The sequence below is a fragment of the Pelodiscus sinensis genome, chromosome 12 (assembly GCF_052426305.1).
Source record: "Pelodiscus sinensis isolate ZL-2025 chromosome 12, ASM5242630v1, whole genome shotgun sequence".
Classification (NCBI taxonomy): Eukaryota; Metazoa; Chordata; order Testudines; family Trionychidae; genus Pelodiscus; species Pelodiscus sinensis.
The window spans coordinates 48,420,610-48,443,564 of NC_143063.1; the positions used below are offsets into that span (position 1 = coordinate 48,420,610).

Below are 22,955 nucleotides of genomic sequence, written 5' to 3' on the forward strand. Positions count from 1 at the left end.
ATTTAGGCAGCTGATCCCCAGCCAAATCGCCATCTGTTGAACACGTTAGCGCGCGAGCCGAGGAAACGCGCTGCTGTAGATGCGAGGGCAGCACCCCCTCCCTCTCCCGCCCCCCACTTTAATAAATAATTTAAAAAAACCCCGGAGTCTTGGAAACAGGCTGGAGCTGGCTGGTTGCAGTTAGCGGAACGAGAAGCAGCTGGCGACCTAGGTGGAAGCAGCTGGGAGCAGGGTGCCAGGGTCAGACAGCAAAGGGAGCCTTGTCAAACGGCCGCTCTGGCCACAGAGCTGCTGAGCGCCACTCGGGGACGGCAGAAAGCAGCCGGCTTTGCAGCCCACCCCAGAACCAGAGGTCTGGGCACAGAGGGCCACCCGGAACCCAAGGTCCTCCAGGGCAGCGTCATATCGGCCTCTGCCCAAGGAGCTGGAGTCAAGCCTGCCTGGCACAGAGCCCTGGCCCGCTCGGATGGGTGTATAGCTTAGGGGAGAGGGCAGTAACTCCTGGGGGGGAGGCATGAGAAGCACCCTGCCCCACGGTGCTTGGTCTCCTCTAGCTTGGCGCGGCAAAGGAAGGAGCATCAGAAACCTTGCCCAGTGCCCAAGACTGATTCCCCAGCAGGCAGGGGGGTTGTCCCCTGAGCCCGCTCCCCCCATGGCACTCACTGACTGCAGCTGTCGGGGGGGCTGCTGTTCCGGGCTTAGGCACAGAATAAAAAAGGGGGCGTAGGGAGAGTCGGGGAAAAACACAACACAGATTCCCAAAGCCGACTCCTTGCCCCGCAGTAATGAATCCTTCACCGTCCACAGCACTTTCCGTAGACCAGAAAACTCAATTGCACAGTAACCTGAGGAGGGATGGCATGCCATTACTCCCTTTTCGCCAGTGGGGAAACTGAGGCACAGGGGTTAAGTGACTGGCCCAAGGCCGCAGAAGTCAGTGTCAGAGCCCAGAAATCAAAGCCTGATTTTTCAGAGGTGCCGAGCGCCCACCTTTCCCATTGGCATCAGTGTGACTTGTGAGAGCCCAGTCCTTCTGCCGGTTAGGCCCCTTTTTTGGCCTCTCTGTGCCTCGGTTTCCCCATCCACACAGCAGGGAGAATAGCACCGATCTCCTGGGGACTCCGTGCAGTTTGGATGACTAGAGCCCACTCCCGCAGCCACAGAACAAAAAGCCACAGGATCGGGCCCTTCCGGCTGACGATTTTCACACCAGCCCAAGCGACTGGCCACGGAGCTTTTGCTCGTGTCCGTGGGACCTGGCTGTCTAAACCCCGGGGATGGCTGGGAAAGCTCAATGGCTTTGAGATCCTCAGCCAGAAGGGGCTCTGGTTTTCTGCTGACTGCCCCCCATAGAGGGGCGGGGGCCGGCCAGCCCTCCCTGCCTGACGCGGCTGCGTGTGGGGCTGGCGCCGAACGCCCCCAGAGCGCTCAGAAGTGTTCAAACCTTTGCCGTTCCCTGGGAGCGGAAGACAAAGGCTCCCCAAGCGCTGGAGGCTGCGCTGGCCAGATTCCTGCGGCTAGTTCAGAGCCATCGGGATAGAACCCTAGGGGCCGGGGTGGGGCAGATAATAAAGATACAACGGTGGGGGGGCGGCTTTCCTCCTCTGCCTTGACTCCTCTGATAAACAAGGGCAGCTGAACCCAGCCTGGGAACATCTGCTGTGAATATTTGGCTGGACAGACATGCCAGCGCGCTGAGAATCCCGCCAGCACCAGGCGACAGAGCAGGCGGAGGACGGAATTAAAAGGCAAATAAAAAAGAGAGAGGTTTTTAATGCATTGCAAATGGGTCCCAGCTGGGCCTCCGGGGGCTCTGGGCTAAGCCCCTGCGCCTTAGGAGCCTGCACGGGCCGGGAGCGCCGGACCCCAAGAGACCTCTGGTTCCCCCCACGCCCTGGGGCGATTTCCCAAAGCAGCAGACCGGGCGGAGGAGCTGTGAGCAGAGAGGCCACCAGCCGGTTTAAAGCGCCGGGGGCGCCCCTCGCCGTGCCAGTCCTGGGAGCGGCTTTCGGGTTGTGTGGGGCGAGGCAGGGCTAGGTGAGGGGGGCCCACGACACGAGGGCGCTAACACACTACGGGGTCCCTAGCGTTAATGACAGGGGCCTAGAGTTACATCACACTGGGCCCTGGCAAGCTGAGAGTGGGGTGGGGCATGGGGCCAGGCCCCTATCCTGGTCCCTGTGGGCCCCTGGCTGACTCAGCTCTGTCTCTTTCTCTTTCTCCCAGGCATCCTGAGGCCCAGCGAGGCCTGTTTCTCCACAGGGCTCCTGTGACGCAGCGGGGGCTGTCTGCTCTGTGACCCGGGGTCCCCTGACTGTCACAAGGAGGAAGGCGAAAATTTGTTCCTCTTGGTTTCTGAGGACAGGACAAGGAGTAATGGGCTTAAAGTGCAGCAGGGGAGGTTTAGATTGGACATTAGGAAAAAATTCCTAACTGTCAGGGTGGTCAAATATTGGAATAAATTGCCAAGGGAGGTGGTGGAATCTCCCTCTCTGGAGATATTTAAGAACAGGTTAGACAGACATCTGTCAGGGATGGTGTAGACGGAGCTTGGTCCTGCCTTGAGGGCGGGGGGCTGGACTCGATGACCTCTCGAGGTCCCTTCCAGTCCTATTATTCTATGATTCTATGATTCTATGACTCACCCACCCAGACATCTAGGTCCAGCCTGGGCCGATAACAAAGCTCTTCCCCCAGGGGAGAGACAAAGGGAGGGAGGTGGAGATGAACACCAGGTTTCGGGGGAAGGGGCAGTTGCTGGCTGGGAAAGATGAAGGGAACAGCCTGAGCTGAGGGCTGAGGGACTAGGGGTGATGGACCCTTAACCCAAGGGGTCTGAGGCATCCTGGCTTTGACTCCTGTCTATCCACCGACTTTGATCTTTATCTACTCAGATTTAGCACCCTTTCTCCTGATACTTTATATATAGAGGTAGGGGGGTGGGTGACAGAGCATCTTTCTCCCCCCCCCCCCCCTTCCCTTCTCCTATTTATTTCGAGATTTCTTATCCCCTAGTCATAACTCCGGTCATCGGAAGAAGCGGGCTGTGCCCACGAAGCTCATGATCCCATCGACATGTTTTGTTAGTCGATAAAGTGCTACCAGACTATTTGCTTGCTGTTTTTTTCTGTACCAGACTAACTCAGCTACCCCCTGAAGCTCCTGACTCCCGTAGCCACGTCACGTCTGTGCTGGGCTGTATCCAGGAGAAGCAATAAACCCTTTGGCTACGTCTAGATTGGCATGATTTTCCGGAAAGGCTTGTAACGGAAACGTTTTCCGTTAAAAGCATTTTCGGAAAAGAGCGTCTAGATTGGCAGGACGCTTTTCCGCAGAAACACTTTTTGCGGAAAAGTGTCTGTGGCCAATCTAGACGCGCTTTTGCGCAAAAAAGCCCCGATGGCCATTTTCGCGATCGGGGCTTTTTTGCGCAAAACAAATCTGAGCTGTCTACACTGGCCTTTTTGTGCAAAAGTTTTGCCCGAACGGGAGCAGCATAGTATTACCGCAAGAAGCACTGATTTCAGACAGTAGGAAGTCAGTGCTTTTGTGGAAATTCAAGAGGCCAGTGTAGACAGCTGGCAAGTTTTTCCGGAAAAGCGGCTGATTTTCCGGAAAAACTGGCCAGTCTAGACACAGCCTTTCTGTTCTACAGGCTGATGGAGTCTGTTCTCGCTGGTATGGGGGTTCAGGATCAAGGGGAACCCCAATGTGCCGTCACAGCTCCCCACGAGGAGGGAGCGACAGGGCTGGAGGACACCCCCCCCCCATGGCACCACCAGTGCCCGAGCGGTGCCCATGCAGAGCTAGCGGGAGAGCCAGGCTGGGGCAGCACTGAGCAGGCAGGGCAAGTTCACAGGGGAGAGGGGGGTTGATCCTCGTTTGCGTTCGCCTCGCGAGCTGGCAGTGCCAGGCACCTGCCCAGGGTGGGGCTAAGCCGGCTGGCAAGACCACAATGCTGTGCCCACAGGATCAAAGATGCCACACAGACCCCGAGCCCTGCCCCCGTCGCCTCGGCCAACCGGAGTGTACAACGCACTGGGTCCACTGCCCAGACTAGGGATGTAACCCCCAATCATTGGCTAACTGTGGACACAGATTGTTAAACTGGTTAACCAATTAATGGGGTGGGGGGAGGGTTGGGGGATTGCTTCAGCCCTCACTGGTTAACCATAAGAGCGAGACTGACCGGTTAACTGGTTAAACAGTCACACCCCCAGCCCGGACAGCGCTGCCACCACGAGCCGTGGGTGCAAGCGGAGAGCGTGGGGAGTCTGGCTTCCCGGATTTGAAACGAATATTACAACATGCAGGCAACCAGCCCAGCACGACCCCCCCAAGCTCCCTGGGGCTCCTCCCCAGAGATCCCTACCGCCCAGCTGTACGGGATCTGGCCCCACCGGGACAGAGGCCAGGCGTCCGAGAAGCGAGACCTTTGCCCGAAGCCACCGCCGTCTCCTGAGAGGCCAGGGCGGCTGGATTTCAAAGCTTGCGCTTGTGGCTGTCTCAGAGCCAGTCCCTGGCCGCCGGGCCGGGCCGGGCTGTGTTCCTGCAGCACACACCTGTAACAGCCTTTGCCACTGCAGGATGGCAGGGGGAGGAGACCTGTTGCCAACACCGCCTCTAAGCAGCGTCCTTACCCGCCCCAAACCCGGTGCTTGGAACTCCACCACCCCGCAGCATCGCAGCCTGGCTCCCACCCGACCCCCGCTGCTGCCCAGGCCCTTGTCTGCCTGCAGCCCAAAGACAGGGGGTTCCAGAGACCCCTTCGTCCCCAAAGGGTGCCCGAGCCAAGACCACTGCCCCCCGGGAGATATGGGGGGGGCTCCGGGCCCATCGTGGGCCTACCTTCAAGAAGGGAATGACGAAGGGGCGCAGCGGGAAGTTGGTGGCCTCCTGGAGCTTGGAGTGGAACTCCTCGATGGTCAGCGTGGAGTTCTGCCGGGCAGAGACGGGTAGGTTCAGAGAGAGGAGCAGAGAGTGACAGCGCCTTCCCCAGCTCTTCACATGGCCAGTCACCCCCCCCTCGCACACACCCACGTCCCCCTCCCGCCTCCTGGGGAGGAACAGTCCTTTCCGCACACGGCTACTGGCACCGTTCCTGGCTGATCCTGGGATGGGATGCGGGGCCATTCATTGGGACGATTCCCTTTTCACCTCTTTTTTCTTTCCCCTCCTTCCGACTGCGCCCCTTTTCCCTTCTAACCAGACGGCCGTCCTCGCGACCAGCCCTGGAGACGTTCCAAAACACCTGGCCTCGTAGCGGAACAAGTGAAAGCGGGGAATGTTTTTCCCGCGGCTGACTTCCATTTGCGCAAATTGGGTGCGTTGGGGTTTTTTTGTGGGGTAGGGAGGATTTCTAACACATCAGTTCCCACAAGTGTCAAGGCCTTTAGTGTGGAACAGACGTATCCCTGGGAGACTGATAGCAAGCACGCCCTGTACCGGCGATTGGGTTTCTCAGGCAGAAAACCCTCATTTCAGTACCCTTGCCCATAGCAGTCCCATGGGTTAACTGATTAAGCATCCACATCCCTGACCTGAGGCCAAAATGGGCAATTTGTACCTGGGGACGGGTGCAGGAGAAACCCCCCGTTTTTGTGCACACGCTGTGTTTGCTTCCGGGAAAACGGCAGAGTTTTCCCTCAGGGCAAATTCAGACACACAAGGGAGAATCTCTCTGGAGTTTGCCCCCCCGTGCCGGGAGGAAAAAGCCCCATTCTCCCACCAGCTCCTCGCCTGGTTCCTCCTCTGTGAGGGGACCCGCCGGAGGGACGCGCCCCGCGGAACGTACCACGAGGCCCAGCACCAGCGTGCGCACCCGCTCCCCGATCTCCGGGGAGATGTCGTTCCCAAACTGCTGCAGGGTGGTCAAGAAACGCTTGAGTTTGCTGAGCTGCCGGGCGCCGCAGGCTGGGGGGAGCTGGTGGGTGGACAGGGAGGCGGTGGAGGAGGTGGCAGGCCCGTTGCTGAACCCGTTGGGGGTGGAAGGTGCTCCATTGATCGCGGTTGGGGAGTGGCTGCTTCCGTTCATTACTGCAAGGAGAGAGAGACAGAGAGTGTCACCGAGGAAGGCCCTGGCTACCCAGACCAGCCCCTGGCCTCCTGGAAGAACCGTGTAATGGCTTCTAGCAAGTAGTGCTGCCCCCCACTGGAGAGACTCAGAACTGCTCTGCTATGTGTCATACGCTCTATACAGCCAGAAATAAATGAGAATTTTCCTTTAGCTCAGCAGGGTTTTTGGAGCAGGGGGCTCCGAGTTCTACCCCATGATGTCCTCAGTGTACAGATTGTTGGCATCAGCTAAGTCCCAGCTCCTGGCAGAAAAGATCTGTGCATTGGTATCTCATCTGCATGCCGTGGGGGAAGATGTCAGCTTGCCTGGGACAATGGACAGCCACCCCCCCTAGGGAAAGAAGGGGGCTGTGAAGCAGCTAGGAACTCCTCAGGTTTGATAGATCAACAACCCACCCTGCTTTCTGAGGCCTGGCCCAGCCACTGTCCCTGTCCCCCAGTTCTTTAACACCAACACCATGAGCCATCTGGGCCTGTCTGCACCCAGGGATCTGTGGAGCAATGCAGCTCACCTGCCCCAGCCCCATGGAAGCCAGTGGGGCAGCCAACAAGGGTGCCAGCACAGACTGTCTCCCCTGGGACAAGGAGCCCTTAGCAATGCACAATGGAAACACTGGCTAGGACTCAAACCCACAACCCCAGGCTTCAGAGGCTGATGCTGGATCCATTAGGCCACTGGGACCCCCCTACCTTCAGCTAACGGTAGCTCCGGCTCTGGGGAAATTGGTGAGGGCTCCAGCCGAGGCAGTTTGGCTGGCAGGGGTGTTTGCAGGGGGCGATGTCTCCTGCCTGTGCCAAGGGCTGCTCGTGCCTGGCCACACCCCCGGAGCCCTCTCTCCAGCTGGTGAGCACCCCGGGGTGCACAACGGGAAGCCCAGCCCTGACTAGCCGCTGGAAAGGCAGCTGGCTGCAATCCCCGAAAGCCAGACAGGGCTCTTCCCGCCGCAGCCCGGCTTCCTAACCTTCCGCAGCGGCACTGCAGCCGGGCCGGCTCGGTTGGACCCTGCAGCCGTCATGCATTTCCTGGATGAGCTGGCAGCGGCACCCGCCAGGGATCAAGCCCTCAGAAAAGGCGCCCTCGTGCCAAACTCGGCCAAGGAGCCGGGCACAGTTACAGCCTCCTGCTGCATAGACATTCGAGAGGGAAGCGCGCAGCTCGCTCCCATCTGGTCCACCCTGCCTCGGCCAGGGCCAGATCGCACCGAGTCCTAGGATCTGCTGCCCGTCTTGAATTGCTGGACCAGCAGGCTCAGGGGGTAAATACACAGTGGGGGGAACCCTCTTCCTGCCTCGCCCAGTCTGGGTGTGTCTAGACTACAGGGTTTTTTCGAAAAAACGTCCCCTGCGTCTAGACTGCTGCCGCGTTCTGTCGACAGTAAATCGAAAGAACGCGGCAGTTTTTTCGACCGCGGAAAACCTCGTTTTACGAGGAAGAACGCCTTTTTTTGAAAGCGCTCTTCCGCAAAAAGGCGCTATGGAACGCAAACGGTGCTTTTTCGAAAGAGAGCATCCAGAGCTTCCTTTCTCGAAAGTACTGGTTGTAGTCTAGACGCTCTTTTTCGAAAGAGGCTTGCAGTCTAGACGTAGCCTCAGTAACATGAGTAATCCAGGGAGGGAAAAAGGGGGCTACATGTGCTTTGTGCCAGTTTCCACCCGTCCATCCCCACAAGTCCCCAGAGCAGCCAGGGCCGGCTCGAGCCATTCCTGCACCCTGGGCAGCGGCGCGCGACGCATATGCGGCCCCGCCCCCCGGCGCGCTGTGTACCTTACAGCTCCAATCGGGCGCATGGCGCCCCTTACAGCTGCCATCAGGCACCCCCCATAGGTTGGAGCCCGGGCAGCTGCCCGGCTAGCCCCCCCCTCAATCCAGCCCTGAGAGCAGCAACTAGAAGCGCCACCCGAAAGTCAGAGTCGCTGGGAGCGGCAGAGGGGTTCCTGCCTGCAAGCTACACAGCACGGTGCACCCCGCCAGCCGGCTGGGAGCGCATGCAAATCACCGCCATGACGTCAGGGCCCCCAAGCGCCCCCCCATTCGCCCGGAGGAAACGCAGCCGCCGAATAACCCCGGGGCTCCCCTGAACGCCCCCTTCCTGCATTCGCCACTGACCTGCCCCGCTGTGCTGGAAACCAGCAGCCCTCGAATGGGGTTTCCTCAGGCTCCCTCTCGCTCGACTCTGGGGCAAGAGCAGCCGCTTGCTAAAGAGATGCCGAAAATAACCCCCGGCCACAAGCGCTTTTATTCCAGTGACAGGTGCGTTACTAAGTTAAACTCCGCACATGGCCCTGACGGAAGGTTTGTGGACCCGCCTGCACCCGGGTCGCCAACGGGGGCGCGAGCGGCTGGCACCAAGTCCCGCTCGCATGGAGAAGGTACAAAATGAACGGCAGCGGCCGGGGGGCGCGCTCGCTGCTGGGGAATTCGCCGCGCCCCGCTCCCGCTGGGCTGTGGCTGACAGAGAGGCCGGCACCCAGGACTCCCGGATCGGCTGCAGAGTGTGGTGCCCAGCACGGGTCCCCCAGCTTCCCATCCTCCCCTGCACTGGGACGGTGACGTGTCCCCCAGCCTCTACGGGTGCAGCTGAGCACCTGCAGGGCTCCTGACCTGTGGCCGCCCCGCAGCTCCCCAAGCCCCAAGGCCGAGAGCACATCACCCTATAGCTCCCTTCCGTGCCCTGTGCCCCTGCGTGTGGGGAGGGACCAACAGCCAGGCCCCAGCCCTGCCCTAGCCTACCTCCTAGTGCCCCTGCCTGCCTCTGCCCTCCCCGGGCAGCACACCCCATCCAACTCCTGCCGCCACGTAGCGGAACGGCCCCCCTGCCCCCAGCAAGGGGCAGGCCGTCCCTGGCACGCAGTGCGGCAGTGAGGACCAGGGGGATGCTCTTTGGGGGCTCTGGGTCTCTCATTCGAGTGCATGTTTCATTTTACTTACAAAGACAGACCATCGACCATTTCAAGCAACCATGAAAACGGCCGCGGGGCAGAAACGTCGGAAGCCCAGCTTCTTGATCTGCAAGCAAAATAAAACACACGCTAGCATGAAAGACCAGAGGGGGGGCAGCTTCCCCAGGGCGGGGAGGGGCGCGGCTAGGACCACACGCCGCCTGGTGAAAATCCAGAGGTGAAACGGCTTTCTCCTTGGAAAGGGCGGTGGGGCCCTGCCTTGGAAAGGCCTGGCCGTGCTTCCTACCAGGTACTTCCCTCTCCAAGCACAGGGTGGGGATTCGTAAAGGAAGCCTTGCCACTCCCAGGCGAGGCCGGCATCGCAACCCTGCCTCAGGGAAACTGAGGCACAGAGCGGCAACGCAACAGCGAGTCAGGGGCTGGGAGCAGAATGCCGCACTCGCCGTTAGGCAACGTTTCCGACTTGGGCCACAGCAGGCAATTGGGGGGGTAAATACTGATCTCTGAGTCCAATGTGGGCCTGCCTAGGCTGCCCCTGTGAGTCCTACCCTCTTACCAACCTCCTCAGCTTCTCCCTGCTCATGTCTCTCTCCAGCCAGGCTGCACGAGCGGTAACCATGTAGTCTGCCGGTTAAGCCCTGATTTACAGGGTAAGTCTCCGGCCAGCACTGAATCCTTTTGCTAATATTCATGCGTCAAAGAGGCCGTGTAAAACCCTTCTCCCTCCGGTCACCTTTGCACAGGCTCAGCACAGAGACAGTGTCGTCTCGACCAGCAGCGTGGCTAGGAACCCCCGCCCCCCATGTGTGTCTGAGCTGGGGGGGCTCCTTTCCCCCCCGATGGAGAGCCCGAGTGAAGAGACGCCACATCTGTTGCAGCGCTCGGATTAAAAGCAAAACCCATCAGCTCTCGGACGACCAGGAGTCGCTTTCTAATTATGGAACATCTGGCTGCAAACCCAGCCCGTCTATCCGCGGGGAAAGCCGCCCGGGGTTCAGAACCAAAACCCAAAGCAACCCGCAGATTGGGCCTGGAGTCCCTTGATTCCCTGAGGCAGCCGCGTTGCAATTCAAAGGCGCAGCAGTTGTCAGAGGCTTTGGGGGGTGGGTTGTTTTTGTGCTCTTAGAATTTATCAGCAAGAAGCTGTTGCATTTGGCCAGGCTGTCTGCTGGGGTGGGGGACACGCACACATACACATACGCACACGCACACACACGCACATACACACACACACACACATGCACACACACATACGCGCGCACACACACACACACACACGCACACACACATACGCGCACACACACAAATACACACACACACGCACACACACACACACACACAAATACACACACACACACGCACATACACACACACACGCACATGCACACACATACGCGCACACACACAAATACACACACACACGCACATACACACACACAAATACACACACACACGCACATACACACACACACACAAATACACACATACACACACACACATGCACACACACATACACGCACACACACAAATACACACACACACGCACATACACACACACACGCACATACACGCACACACACAAATACACACACACACACACACACACATGCACACACACAAATACACACACACACACACACACACACACACACACACGCACCCCCCCCAATATACTCATGTGCCATTGGGCCTGCCGTTTGTTGGACGGCTGCTTGCAGGGAGAAGAGCGCGGGGCAGCTCCAATGCTGATCTCTCAACCCCAACACGAGTAGGGCCAGGAGAAGGTGTTGCCCCACCCCTTTTGTCCCCACTGATTGGCACAAAGAGGCCCCCAACGTGCAGGAAGGTGCCTGCAATCCCCTCTCCCGCCACTGGGGGCGCCACGGCGGGACGGTGCAAGCCCCCAGGGAGGTGGGGATGGCAGGGAAGTGGCTGGGGAATCCCAGGAGCCAGCTGCTGGAGGGGGTTTCCCCGGGACTGAACTCTCCTCTCCCCGAATCCCAGGGCATGAGCTTGCCGTCCCCTTGCGAGGATGCCGCGTGCTCTCCTGGGCGGACGGGGGTGAATTCAGGAGTTTTGCACTGCAAGGGATCGAGGCCTGGCCCACCCTCTCCCGTCCCCGCTGCACGAGGGGGCGCGTGAAAATGCCTCTCCAGGCCACACCCATCGGTTTGCAAAGGGCTCCTCGGTGTCCCCAGGCACACCGCCTCTCCTCTGTCTTGTCTCTGCAGCGGCGCCTGGGCTGCGACAGGTGATCCCAACTCCATGGAGACCCTGGGGCCGAGCGGCCAGGACTAGTCAGGTGAGATGAGGATCCTGTGTAACCTGTGAATGGAAGGGGGCGGGCAGGCGGCCGGGCGGGGGGCAGGATCTCAGGTGTGTTGCAGAGACCAGGGACCGCCCAGCTTGGCGGGTTTGCCCAGGAGGAGGAGATGCCGGAGGCTCGGCCGGGAACGGTTCCCTAGCCCCCGTGTGGCTGTCTGCGCACTCTGACACCTGCGCTCTGGCGGAGATGGGGCAGAAAGTGGGCCTGTGTAGAACCAGATTTTGTGCCTTTTTTAACACCCACAGACTCCGGCATAGGAGAGACCTGGCGCACTCGACCTGCTGTGTGGCTAGAATAACCCCGTGCTGATCCATAGCCTCCCCAGGTCTCACAGCACGTCCTCAAGAGGCTCAGCTGCATTATCCCCACTTTACAGATGACCAAACTGAGTCATAGTGGGAGAAAGTGACTTGCCCAAGGCTGCCCGTGACACCAGTGGCAGAGCGGAGAACAGCCCCTCGGTCTGCTGACGTGCAGCCCAGTGCTCTAGGCACTGTCTCCCATGACGCACTATGGGGCCGTGCTAGTAGATCTCCGGGAACCCCACAGTCTGTGGAGTTACACTGTGACACATCAGGGTCCCCACGCCCAGTTTCCCTGCCTGGCAGACCCAGGTGCTACATTGATCGGAGTCCTAGCTAGCTAGGAGATGGGCCCAGGGATGAGTAGATGAATAGAGAGATGATAGGCCATCAGGGAGCAGGCCTGCCTGTGGGGGGGGGGGCAGGGCAGTTTCCCTGGGGCCTGGTGATTCAAAGGGGCCCCCGGCTCCGGGCCATTGCTGTAGTAGGAGCCCTTTGAATCACCACTGGAGCACCACTCCACACAGCTCTGCAGGCTGGGGGGGGGGGGGGGGGGAGCTAGGGCCATGCCCCACCCCTTGCATCTGAGGCTCCACCCCTTCCAGAGGCAGAGCTCCTCTCCCCCCACTTTGCCCCAGGGCCTGCAGTGGGGTCTGAGCACAGGGTAAAATCCATCCCAGGCCCCTCTCCCCAGGCTGTGCCCAGCACTCCTACCCGCAGGATCACACTGGCGAGGAGGAGGGAGCAGGAAGCCAAGGGGAGCTGCTCGTGTTCAACATTTGCCACGAGTCACGTTTTCAACAGGCGGAGCCCAAGCTGGACTCTGACGTCCACCAGGGACAGATCCCGACAGCAGTTCCCACCTTCCTCAGGGGATGCCCCCCACCACACGCCCCATGGCACCAGCCTGCGGCCATGCACTGTGGGGGCAGGTTTTCATCCCGTCACTTGCCTGCCCTGCTGGCCGGACCTCCCGCCTTCCACCCCCTCTCCTGGGAGGGGAGCGCCCCAAGCCTGAAGCGAGGGCGGGCTGACCACGTCACAGGGAACACCGGCCTGCCAGGGAGTGCCCCTGCGGCCCGCTCCTGGCACCCCTAGCGCCGGGCCATGAGGCAGCACCATTCGTTTGAAAAGGAGGTTTCCGAGTCTTAGGAGGAAGGAGGTGGCGGAGAGCCAAGCCATCTGCCTCGTGCCTGCTGGTAGCAGAGGAACGAAACGGGCCATCATGCTGCAGGAATGAAACTGGCGGGAGTCCCCCGACCCCATCCGAGAACGACAAGCAGGGAACACGTCAGCGCCCATAGCCTGCAACTGGCAGCCAGAGATCAGGCCAGCCCAGAGCCCACCCCACTGACCTGCTGCTCATTACAGCCGAGTCCAGCCCAGGGCTACAGGGACTTGGCATCAGATAGGCGTTCCCTTTCCTTTGTTGCTTTCCAGCCTGGGGGTTGCTCCCCCTCCCCTGAGCTTCCTAGCGCTGTTTGACATATACAAAATAGGCAGCAGGTTTAAAACAAACCAAAGGAAGTATTTCTGCACAATCAACCTGTGGAACTCCTTGCCACAGGATGCTGTAAAGACCAAGACTTCAATAGGGTTCAAAAGAGAGCTAGATAAATGCATGGAGGATAGGTCCAGCGATGGATATTAGCCAAGGAATGGTGTTTCTGGCCTCTGTTTGTCAGAGGCTGGGACTGGATGACAGGGAGGGATCACTGGATGGTTCCCTGTTTGGTTCACTCTCTCTGGGGCACCTGGTGCTGGCCACTGTCAGAAGACAGGATCCTGGGCTAGAGGGACCTTTGGTCCGACCCAGTGCATGATTGTTCTTATGTTCTTATTTTGCATTCACAGGGTTTTTTTGCTGTTGACAAAAGTTTGGCCTTTTTCCCGAAGCAAAATGTTGGGGGGAAATGTTCAGTTTTCTTCAGCAGAGCAAGTGAGAACAACGGAGCATTTGTGGCTTTTTGGGTGAGAAACTGAAACATTTTTATTGCTTGAAAAATGACAACCAAGCCCCCTCCTCGGATGTTTTGTTTCTTCCTCAGACTCTCCTGGAAAACATCCGTCCTCTCCCCACGGGTTCTAGTTGTTTCCGTATTGGAGGGCGGATTGTCTTGTCGTGACAGTGGGAGGTGAAGGGCAGGCGCTGGCAGCCAGGACTCCTGAGTTCTCTGCATTTGACCTTGGCCAAGTCACCCCCTTCTTTGTGCCTCAGTTTCCCCCCGTGAGGCTAGCCACGCGTCCTTTCCCACCCCCAGGAGCACTTTGAGCAGGAAGCTGATGGAAGGGCAGGTGCTTTGCATCCATGGAAGGAGCAGAAGTGCCCATCCCCGCACGAGGGCAGTGACTCTCCACAGCACTGAGCCGGGCACCCGGAAGCGCCTCGCAACTATTGTGGGTCGCGTCCAATCCCGTGCGTACGGCTGGGAGGGTGCCCCGTGGGCCACAGCTGGGTGCTGAACGGCCTGCGGGCTGCAGGTTGAGAACTGTTGGCCCACGGGGGGGTAGCAAGAGCAGAGGCGGAGGAGAGGAGCCAGGCCTGCCCTGGGGCAGGTGCTCATCAAACACGCCAGCTGCCCTGCCCTCCTGCGGTTCCCAAGGCGCACGGCAGCCCTGTTTGGTGGCACACTGGAGTAAGCCAGGGCTGTGTGGCTGGTGTGTGCAGGAGGAGGCCGGGGCAGGGCTGGGGGGATTGTGTTCCTTGCCCTTCCCCTCCCTACGGCCACCTGCCCAGCAGCAGCTGGAGCCAGGCCCTTGGCTACCCGGTGCCACAGAGCCTCCTCAGGGAGTACCCTTTCCAGCAGCTGCCCCACGTCCCAGCCCCTTGCCTGAGCCCGTCCCGGCCGCCCCCGGGACTCACTGGTGTTAGGCGTGAAGGAGGGGGGCCGCGTGGCGCCCTGCGTGACGGCTGGCGGCGGCGGAGGCATGTGAGGTGGCGTCGACCTGGACTGAGTCTTCACGTCGGCCGGGGAGTCAGGCATCGCGGTCGCCTTCTCTGCGCCACCTGCAAGGGGCAAAGAGGGCGAGAGGCGGGTGAGTGCCGTGGGCCGGGGCGGCTGGGGCCTGGCGCGGACCTGGCGCCGGCTGCAGGCAGGGGGCGTCTCGCCGCAGACCGCGTTGCGGGGCGGACGATCCAAACGCACTCCGGGCGCCTCTCTCCTAGCCCTCCCCCCCTCCCCCCGTTTACACCAGGGCAGTCACTCCTGATTCACACCGGCGCAAGGAGAGCCCGGCCTCACACAGCACAGGCCTGGCTCTGCCACGCGAACGCCACCCTCGGAGCAAAAGGCCCCCCCAGTGCCCAGTTCAGGGTCTTCTCCGTCCTGGGCCGAGGCCCCGCCTCCCCGGGGGAACCGACCCGTTTGTCGGCGGAACCGCCACGTTTCCAAAAGCCACCCGGGGAACAGGCGCTCGGGTTCCGGGGCCGTTCGGGGCCAGATCCCTGGGCTGAGGAGGACGCCGGGGAGTCCCCTCCCCCCAGAGCTGGTGTTTCGGGGCTGGGAGGGGAGCACGTTTGCTCCTAGCTCAGCCTGGGTCGTCCCACCCCTCCTTCCGGAGCAGGGCGAGGCTCAGACCGAGGGGGCACTGCAGCAGGGACCCAGGGGGGCGCAGGGCGGAAGGAGACGTCTGCAGGTGTCAGGCGGCACCACGGTGCACCAGGCGCTTCCTATAGAGCAGGGGTGGGGGACCTCATGCCCGGGGCTGGATGCAGCCCCCTGACTTGCCTGAATCCTGCCCCCGAGGCTCAGGGCTCCCGCTATATTGGGGAGCCTGTGCTGGCACTCCAGCCCCCTCCCCACCCCACTGCGGGGTGGAACACACAAAATCTACGAGTCTGGGCCCCCCCCCAGGCTCTGGTGTGCGAGGGACGTGTGGGGGAGGGCCTTTCTCCTCAGTCGGGCGCCTCGTCAGGGAGGGGATTTTGTGTGCGGCCCCCGGCTGATTTTTCTGTGGGTCAGTGGCCTCGGACCCCAAAATAGTTGCCCACCCCTGCTATGGAATCACCAAAGGCCATGTCCTAGTTCTACCCTGGTTCTTGGGGGTTCAGCTTTCTTGTAGCTGAGAGATGGGGGATCTCGGCACCTCCCCCCGCACCGGGCTCAAGCACCCCCTCCCTTGAAGAAGAAGGAATTTGCTGAGTCAGGTGATGCTCTAACCATTGGGCAGTCCTGCCCTGGGGCTCCCGCCACCTCGGCTGTTGACGCTGTTGTGCTGGGCATAAATAAGGAGAGCCTCCTTGGAGCAGGGAGACAGGCTCCAAGCCTGGGCGATTGCTCTAACCAGCAGGCAACACAGTCATGCTCAGGCTTGCAGGGACGAGAGAGCGTGGCTGCCTAGTGGTTAGCGCAGTTAGTCAGGGTGGGAGCCAGCCCGCTTAGGGTGAGTTTTGTGCACCCCCACCCCGGGATCTGGGCCCAGTCTCAGCCCGAGGGAAGGCGCCCCATTCACCCGGCCAGTCTGGGAACGGGCTTTGGGAATGGAATCCAGAGCTCCTGGGTCCTGCCACTGTGTGCCCATCGCAGGGCCGGCCCCCCCGCCCGGCCACCCGAGGGCTGCCAGCTCTCCTCCCTCCCATACTCACAGCACCGTAGGCTACGCATAATCATCCAGCCGCACGAGGCCGTATTCTAGACCCACCTACCCCCCCGGGACGTCCTGCCAGGCAGGTGTCTTCCCGCCTACGTACGAACGCACAAGTCCACATGCTGAATCTGTACAGACCCCCCCTTCTTAGCACACCCCCTCTGCTCTGCCCAGCCCTCCCCCCCGCACGCAGAGCCCTAGATACGTCACACCTGCACGCGGCCTGCTGGCTCCTCCCCGAGACCCCAGCCTTGTCGCACAGTCAGAGCTCTCTCCCCGCTGGTTACCTGCCAGCTGGGAAGGAACTGGCATTCTCCCCGGGCTGCCAGCTGGGAGGCAGCGCCGTGGCCCATGACTGATGGGCGGCGTGCCGGAAATGGCACTGTCAGCCCACAATTATTCACAGCGAAATGGGCTTTTGGTGCCGTCGGGAGCCGCACCCAGACACAGCAACCGGGGAGGATCCAACCGTCCCGCCTCGTTCGCACCCAAAAAGCCAGGCCCCGAAACTTCAGCTTGAAAAACCACAATAAACATGAGCTTCCCTTTTTTTGCCTCCTAGTTTCTGGCCTGTATCGGTCACTTGGGATACGGTTTCCGGCTTTTCTCCAAAACCGAGAGAGGGGAAATTTACCTTTTTTTTTTTCTTTAAACTGAGAGCCGAAACTGTGACATCATTGCAGGACGAGAGGAGTTGGGGCTTTCAGAAAACACCGTATCTCCCGAGAGTCCCAACAACACTGCAAGAACCAGCCATACTGCCTTCACCGCGAATAACCCTTCTCCGGATCACTGGAAATAAACCGTGTCCCTTCCACTTCTCACCTGTCCTAGGGTACATCTACACTAGCCCCCTAGATCAATCTAGGGAGGCTAATGAGGGCGACCGGAATTGCAAATCAAGCCTGGGATTTAAATATCCCGTGCTTGATTTGCATGTTCCCGGCCGGTCGCCATTTTAAAAATTGACTAGCCCGAAGTAACTACCCGCGTCTACAGGCGGCAGTGAAACGGGATTCTGATTTAAAGCCCTAACTCGAATTAGCTGGTATTCCTTCAGGGAGATAACTTGTAGCTAGAGGGTGATTACCGAATTTTCTCGCTGCAATCTCCTTATGGTGGGTCCCCCCCCCCCCCACCGCTGCCACCAACAGCCTGGAAAGAGTTAATGAGGCTCCGTAACCTGACAGGCAACCCCTGAAGGAGAACAAGGGGAGAGGCAGCCCCGTAGGAAGAGGGCTTAGAGAGGAAAGAAGGAGAAATCTAGAGGGAGGGGAGAGGCCCTAGGGATGGGGCTGTCACCTATTTGGATGTTCCTGCGAACAGGCGGCTCATTGTGGCACCCGCTGCCGTGGGTTTGCCCTGGCTCTGGTGCTGAGGGAGGGGCCCAGTGAAAGCTGACGCTCTGCTGGTTCTGTCTGTGCCGCTCGTGCGTGTGATTTGTGCGCAGCGCTGGGGATACGGGCGCTGGGCTGGTATGTAAATGGTCTCTGGGAGCCAGCGGCCTCGCCCACCGGTTGTGCGGGGGGGTCAGTCAGTGGCTGCCCGGACAAAGGGTTGCAATAAACCTCTGAGGGACGTGGCTGGGAACCTGCAGGCAGCCACGGCCGCTTGCACGAAAAACGTGGGCAGGCCCCTGGATCGTGTGCTCAGCTCCGGTTTGGGAGGGACCTTCGCCCAGGAGAACAGGGGATTTCCCGCCCGTGGGCAGGGGGACGAAAGGATCCCGAGGGCGCCTCCATCTCGGTCTTCGCTCCTGCTGTCGGCTTCAGGAGCACCCTTGCTAGGGACAGCCGGCCGGGAAGGATTTGCTGACCCGGCCGAGCACAGGACGGGCTCCAGGGACTTTTAAGCCGGCAGCTCGTCCCGTCTCTGCTACGAGCCTGCGCCAGGTGACGGGTGGATGGAACGTGCTTCCCTTACCGATCCCACTCTCAACCTTGTCTTTCACTAATAACCCGTCACTGTGTAGGTTAGTGGTCCCCGACCTTTTGGGGCTGCCGGGCTGGGTGGGGCCATGCACCATGCACCTGGGAGTGGCACTGCACATGCACCAGGCACCCGGAACGGGGGGGTGCAAGAATAGTTCGGGCCGGCCCTGGCCACTAGACAGGTGCACACAAATGCCCCGGCAGGCGCCATGGCTCCCACGGGCACCGCGCTGGGGACCACTGGTGTAAGCGCTAAGGGACTGGCCCAGCCGGCTCTTCTGGGTAAGATCTGAGGTGTAAACTGAGGCAGGGCTGGCTTAGGCCGATTTGCCTGATTCCCCTGAATCAGGCCCCGCGGAGGGGGCGTCGGCCCGTGGGTTTGGCTGGAGGCAGGACTCGGGATTTAAAGGGGCTGTGACTTGTTTCTTTGTGTGCTGGGTCTTTTTTTTTTTTCTCAACCAAAATTTGGTTCGAATTGGGCCCTGCACTTCCTAAAGCCGGCCCTGAACTGACCCGGGCCTGGGGCTGGTCCTTTGGGACCGGGAGGACCTGTTCTGAGTCGGTGAGACTTTATCACCTCTCAGCGGTGCACCAGGACCAACCCGACAGATTGCAGGGGGTGCCAGGCGGGTGATGGACAAGGGAGCCTCCCGGAGACAGAGCAGGAAGCAGAGCAGGGAAACCGCAGTGAGGTCTGGGATGGAGCCGACCTTGGCCGTGAGCCGGACCCCTGGATGGGCTGGGTTCCCCAACCAGTCCCCCAGGAAAGGGGCGTTGTCTGGGCAGTGGAAGAGCAGTCTGCCTGGGGCAGATTGTCCAGTGAGACCCGGCAGGGGGAAAACACACAACAGCCTGGATGGGGGGCCAAGCCCCCTACGCCAGGAAGAGGGACCACCCCGACCCACTAGGAGAAACGCGGCAAGTCCTGGGCTGAGCTCCCCCGAGGCAGCCCCACGGAGGTGAACCCCATGACGATCGCCTGTGCAGGGCAGGGGGCTACGGCCATGTGGTGCCCTCCGTGACGGCTCCGCTCTGTGCCCCACGGCTCGCGCGGCCTTCCTCGGCATCTCCACGGGGCTGCGGTTTGCCTGGGACTCCCGGCACAGTTCGGGGGAGGCTTTGCAGTGGCCCGGGACATGGCTGGGACTGGGGAAGGGGCGGGAGGAAGCAAGTCAACAGGGCAGCCTCTGCGCTAGCTGCGTGAGAGCACCTGCTCCTGCGATCAGCTGCCGCCTCGTTCATTTCTCTCTCTCCTCCACTGGAGAGGGTGCCCTGGAGTTTGATGGCCTGGCACAAGTGCAGGGGCAGCTGCCCGAGCCTGTCAAAGAGCCGTGTGTCCGGGGGGCTCCTCGAGGTGTCACTGCCTTTATAGGACCAGGAGAACTCGGGGGCTTATTGGCACCCGGGCACCGGCGATCAACTCGACTCTAGCGTGCATTCTTCATCCATTGCAACTGTTGTCAGACTAATTGATCCCGGCGCGAGGGCATTGTCGAGGCTAAATAAAGCCGGGGTCGTAGCCAGAGCGGGATGTTATCGGGGTTTGCACAGGGAAGGTTTGAGCTATGACCTTCCCGGGTTCTGGGGGAAACTGAGGCCCATGCTCCTGATATGCCGCTGCAGCAGAGGTGGGAAACACGGCGGCTCTTTGGTTGCGTGGACTGGAGCAGCCCAGGCGCGGCTGGGACACGCTTTGTATTACGTCCCCCCCCTTTAGAGCGAGCTCACAGATCATTAATAGATGTTTTGATACTCTGCCCTGCACTGTGCATGACAGGTTTGCGGGGTGCTTATAAGCATCTGTATGGCTGCTCCGCGGGGCGCCCATCACGCATGCTACTCGCGGCCTCGACACGCGTGTGACTGATCTCCCACACAGATGGGCTGTTTATAAATGGCACCAGCCGGGGACACGTGTCTCTGGAATGACCGCCAGGGCTTGCGTGCACAGCCAGCATGCTGCCGCCGGCGCCATGGCAATGGGAAACCGCCCTGCTCTGCCAGGCCCCCACAGCAGCACGCATGTCTACACCAGTGTGGCTGAGCTGGGTGCATCTGCACCCGGCCCAGCCAGTGGCTGCATTGTCCTTCCACCTGCCAGGCAGCCAAGAGGAGTGTCTCACTAGCACACACAGAGTTCTAGTCCCAGCTCCGACAATGATTCCCTCTGTGGCCTTGGGCAAGTCACTTAGCCTCTCTGGGTGTGACTTTGCCTCAGCCTTTGTAGTCTGGGAGCACTCCTCTGCCCACAGGGAGGAAGCCATAGGCCATCCAGCAGCACCAGTGCAGGAAGCAGGCTCTTCCCCCTTTCCAGGGTAGCTGTAGCAGCCTGGAGCTCATCAGCCCCCCTACCTGTCAAACTGGGGGTATGTCTAAACTACATGGCTCCGTTGACAGAGCCGTGTAGATTTGTTTGTTCGGCAAAGGGAAATGAAGCCACGATTTAAATAATCGCGGCTTCATTTAAATTTAAATGGCTACCGCGCTGAGCCGACAAACAGCTGATCGGCTGTTTGTCGGCTCAGCGCGCTAGTCTGGATGCTCCCCTGCCGACATGAAAGCCCTTTATCGACCTCTCCGGTAAACCTCATCCCAAGAGGCATAACGGGGAGGTCGATAAAGGGCTTTCAGATCGGCGCGGGAGCGTCCAGACTAGCCATTTAAATTTAAATGAAGCCGCGATCATTTAAATCGCAGCTTCATTTCCCTTTGCCGATCAGCCTCATCTACATGGCTCCATCGATGGAGCCATGTAGTTTAGACACACCCTGGGAAATGCAGAGTTTTGCCTTAAGTCCCAGGAAATAACATTGTGTTATTTAGGGCCAGCGACACAATATCGGGGCTCAGGCAGGCAGGGCAACCACCCATGCAGAATGGCCAATGCGTTTCGCAGGGGCCGGTGGTTGCAGCCATCACACAACGCGAGTTAGGCACTCGCACACCCAAGCGCTTCGGAACCCCCGGCTCTCACACTGGAGTCGCGGTGCCGTGACACACTCGGAACGATGCAAACGCCGTCATAAGTGCAGCACCCTCAGAGAGCCGGACGCGCATGCACAGATGCCTTCTCATTGGCCAGTGTCATGCACCAAAAGATCCTGGGCTAAGCCCTTTGGTTTGGGGACTCTGACAAGAGCCGTGTGCCCTCTAAGCAGTGCGCTTGGGCGGCCACTCAGGAGAGATTCCAATGCCGCCCAGCTGATTAGCAGAGCACCCACAGCCGGCCGCCTGTGTTTCTATTGGTGGTGCACATCTGCACATGCCTCGGTGCATAGAACAACATTTATTCCACACTGGAGTGGAAACAATTCAAGGGAACATTGGACAAGAGTGAAGCAATTTAGGGAAATGGAGCCATAGACACCAGTTTCTTTCTTAGGGCGATTTGTCTCCAGTTCTACTGTCTGTGCTCTTTCCCCGTGCCCCAAAGTCCTTTGAAAGTTCACGGTCATGGCTCTTTCCCTTTCTCTTCCAGCACCCGAGCGATAATCCTGTTATTAACTACTTATTAGTGGCGGTCAGATGAAATCCCCACCGGTGGGATAGCAAGGGACCAGTCAGCTCCAAGAGCACATGAAAGGCAGAGCCGGCTCCTCACCCCGAATCCGCCCCCCTCCCGCTAGCCGGCCAGTTCACTGAAGTCACTCCGAAAATGCAAACAGCCGCGCACTATTCCAGGAGGGGTCATTAGTTTCCCAGACAGTGAATGCCTTGTCTGCTATAGGCCCCTCGCCTCTCCCTTCCCCCACTTCAAGCCTCCCCCAGCCCCAACACTTGCCCCCTCCCGGCTCAGGCGGGGGGAGTTTCATGGCGGGGGAAAGCTCTCCCCAGACAAAGGGGCTACATGTTGAGGAGAGAGTTTTGGAAAGGAGCCAGGGCTGCAGCCTCCGTCTCCAGCTGTCCTTCCCCTCACCGTGCACAGCTCGCAGCAGAGCCCCGGCCAAACCCCACTGGCTTCACTGATTCCAAATCGGGGAGGCTGCTTCGGTGGGGGCCCAGGAGAGGAAGGTGGGACCCTGCCATGCTCACAAGCTTTGTGTGCTGGCCCTCTTTGCAGCTGGGTCCCTCCCAAGCCTTCCCTGAGGCAGCCTCCTCACCCCCAGCGAAGTAGCACTTTCCCCATGTCACTGGAAGAGCTGAGGCACAGGGAAATCGAATGATGTGACAGGGTCACACGGGGCGTCTGTGGCAGAGCCAGGAATTATCCCAAGTCCCAGTCTAGAGCCTGAAGCCCAAGACCAACCTTTCTCAGAAGTGTAGTATTAATGTTTAGTAGGTGTATTGCGCTTCACTCTGGGTGCCCCCATCATGACACAGGAGCCCTGGTACGAGGCGCTGTATTTTAGTAGGTGTATTATGGTACTACCTAAGTCCCAGCCATGACCAAGGAGCCCTGATGCCAGGAGCTGTGTGTTATTAGGTGAATTATGGTACTGCCTGAGCCCTGGTGCCAGGCGCTGTGTGTGATTAGGTGTATTACGGCACTGCCTGAGCCCTGGTGCCAGGCGCTGTGTGTTATTAGGTGTATTACGGTACCGCCTGAGCCCTGGTGCCAGGCGCTGCGTGTTATTAGGTGTATTACGGCACTGCCTGAGCCCTGGTGCCAGGCGCTGTGTGTTATTAGGTGTATTACGGTACCGCCTGAGCCCTGGTGCCAGGCGCTGTGTGTTATTAGGTGTATTATGGTAACGCCTGAGCCCTGGTGCCAGGCGCTGTGTGTGATTAGGTGTATTATGGTACCGCCTGAGCCCTGGTGCCAGGCGCTGTGTGTTATTAGGTGCATTACCGTACCGCCTGAGCCCTGGTGCCAGGCGCTGTGTGTTATTAGGT

General features: G+C 59.8%; 1 protein-coding gene across 7 annotated transcripts in view; it reads right to left on the reverse strand.

Moving 5' to 3' along the window:
- CBFA2T3 (CBFA2/RUNX1 partner transcriptional co-repressor 3) overlaps positions 1-22,955 on the reverse strand; it is a 111,500-nt gene that overhangs the window by 16,774 nt on the left and 71,771 nt on the right. For 5 of the 7 annotated variants that reach the window (XM_075939859.2, XM_089781556.1, XM_075939863.2 and 2 more), the window contains exons 2-5: positions 14,468-14,611; positions 9,005-9,082; positions 5,795-6,036; positions 4,849-4,938 (exon numbers count right to left, since the gene is read on the reverse strand). In XM_075939859.2, the coding sequence (XP_075795974.2) occupies positions 4,849-4,938; positions 5,795-6,036; positions 9,005-9,082; positions 14,468-14,588 (531 nt within the window). In that variant the 5' untranslated portion in view covers positions 14,589-14,611. Of the gene's footprint in view, positions 1-4,848; positions 4,939-5,794; positions 6,037-8,182; positions 8,973-9,004; positions 9,083-14,467; positions 14,612-22,955 lie in introns of those variants that run through there. The other 2 variants (XM_089781557.1, XM_075939864.2) reach the window with 2 other exon arrangements.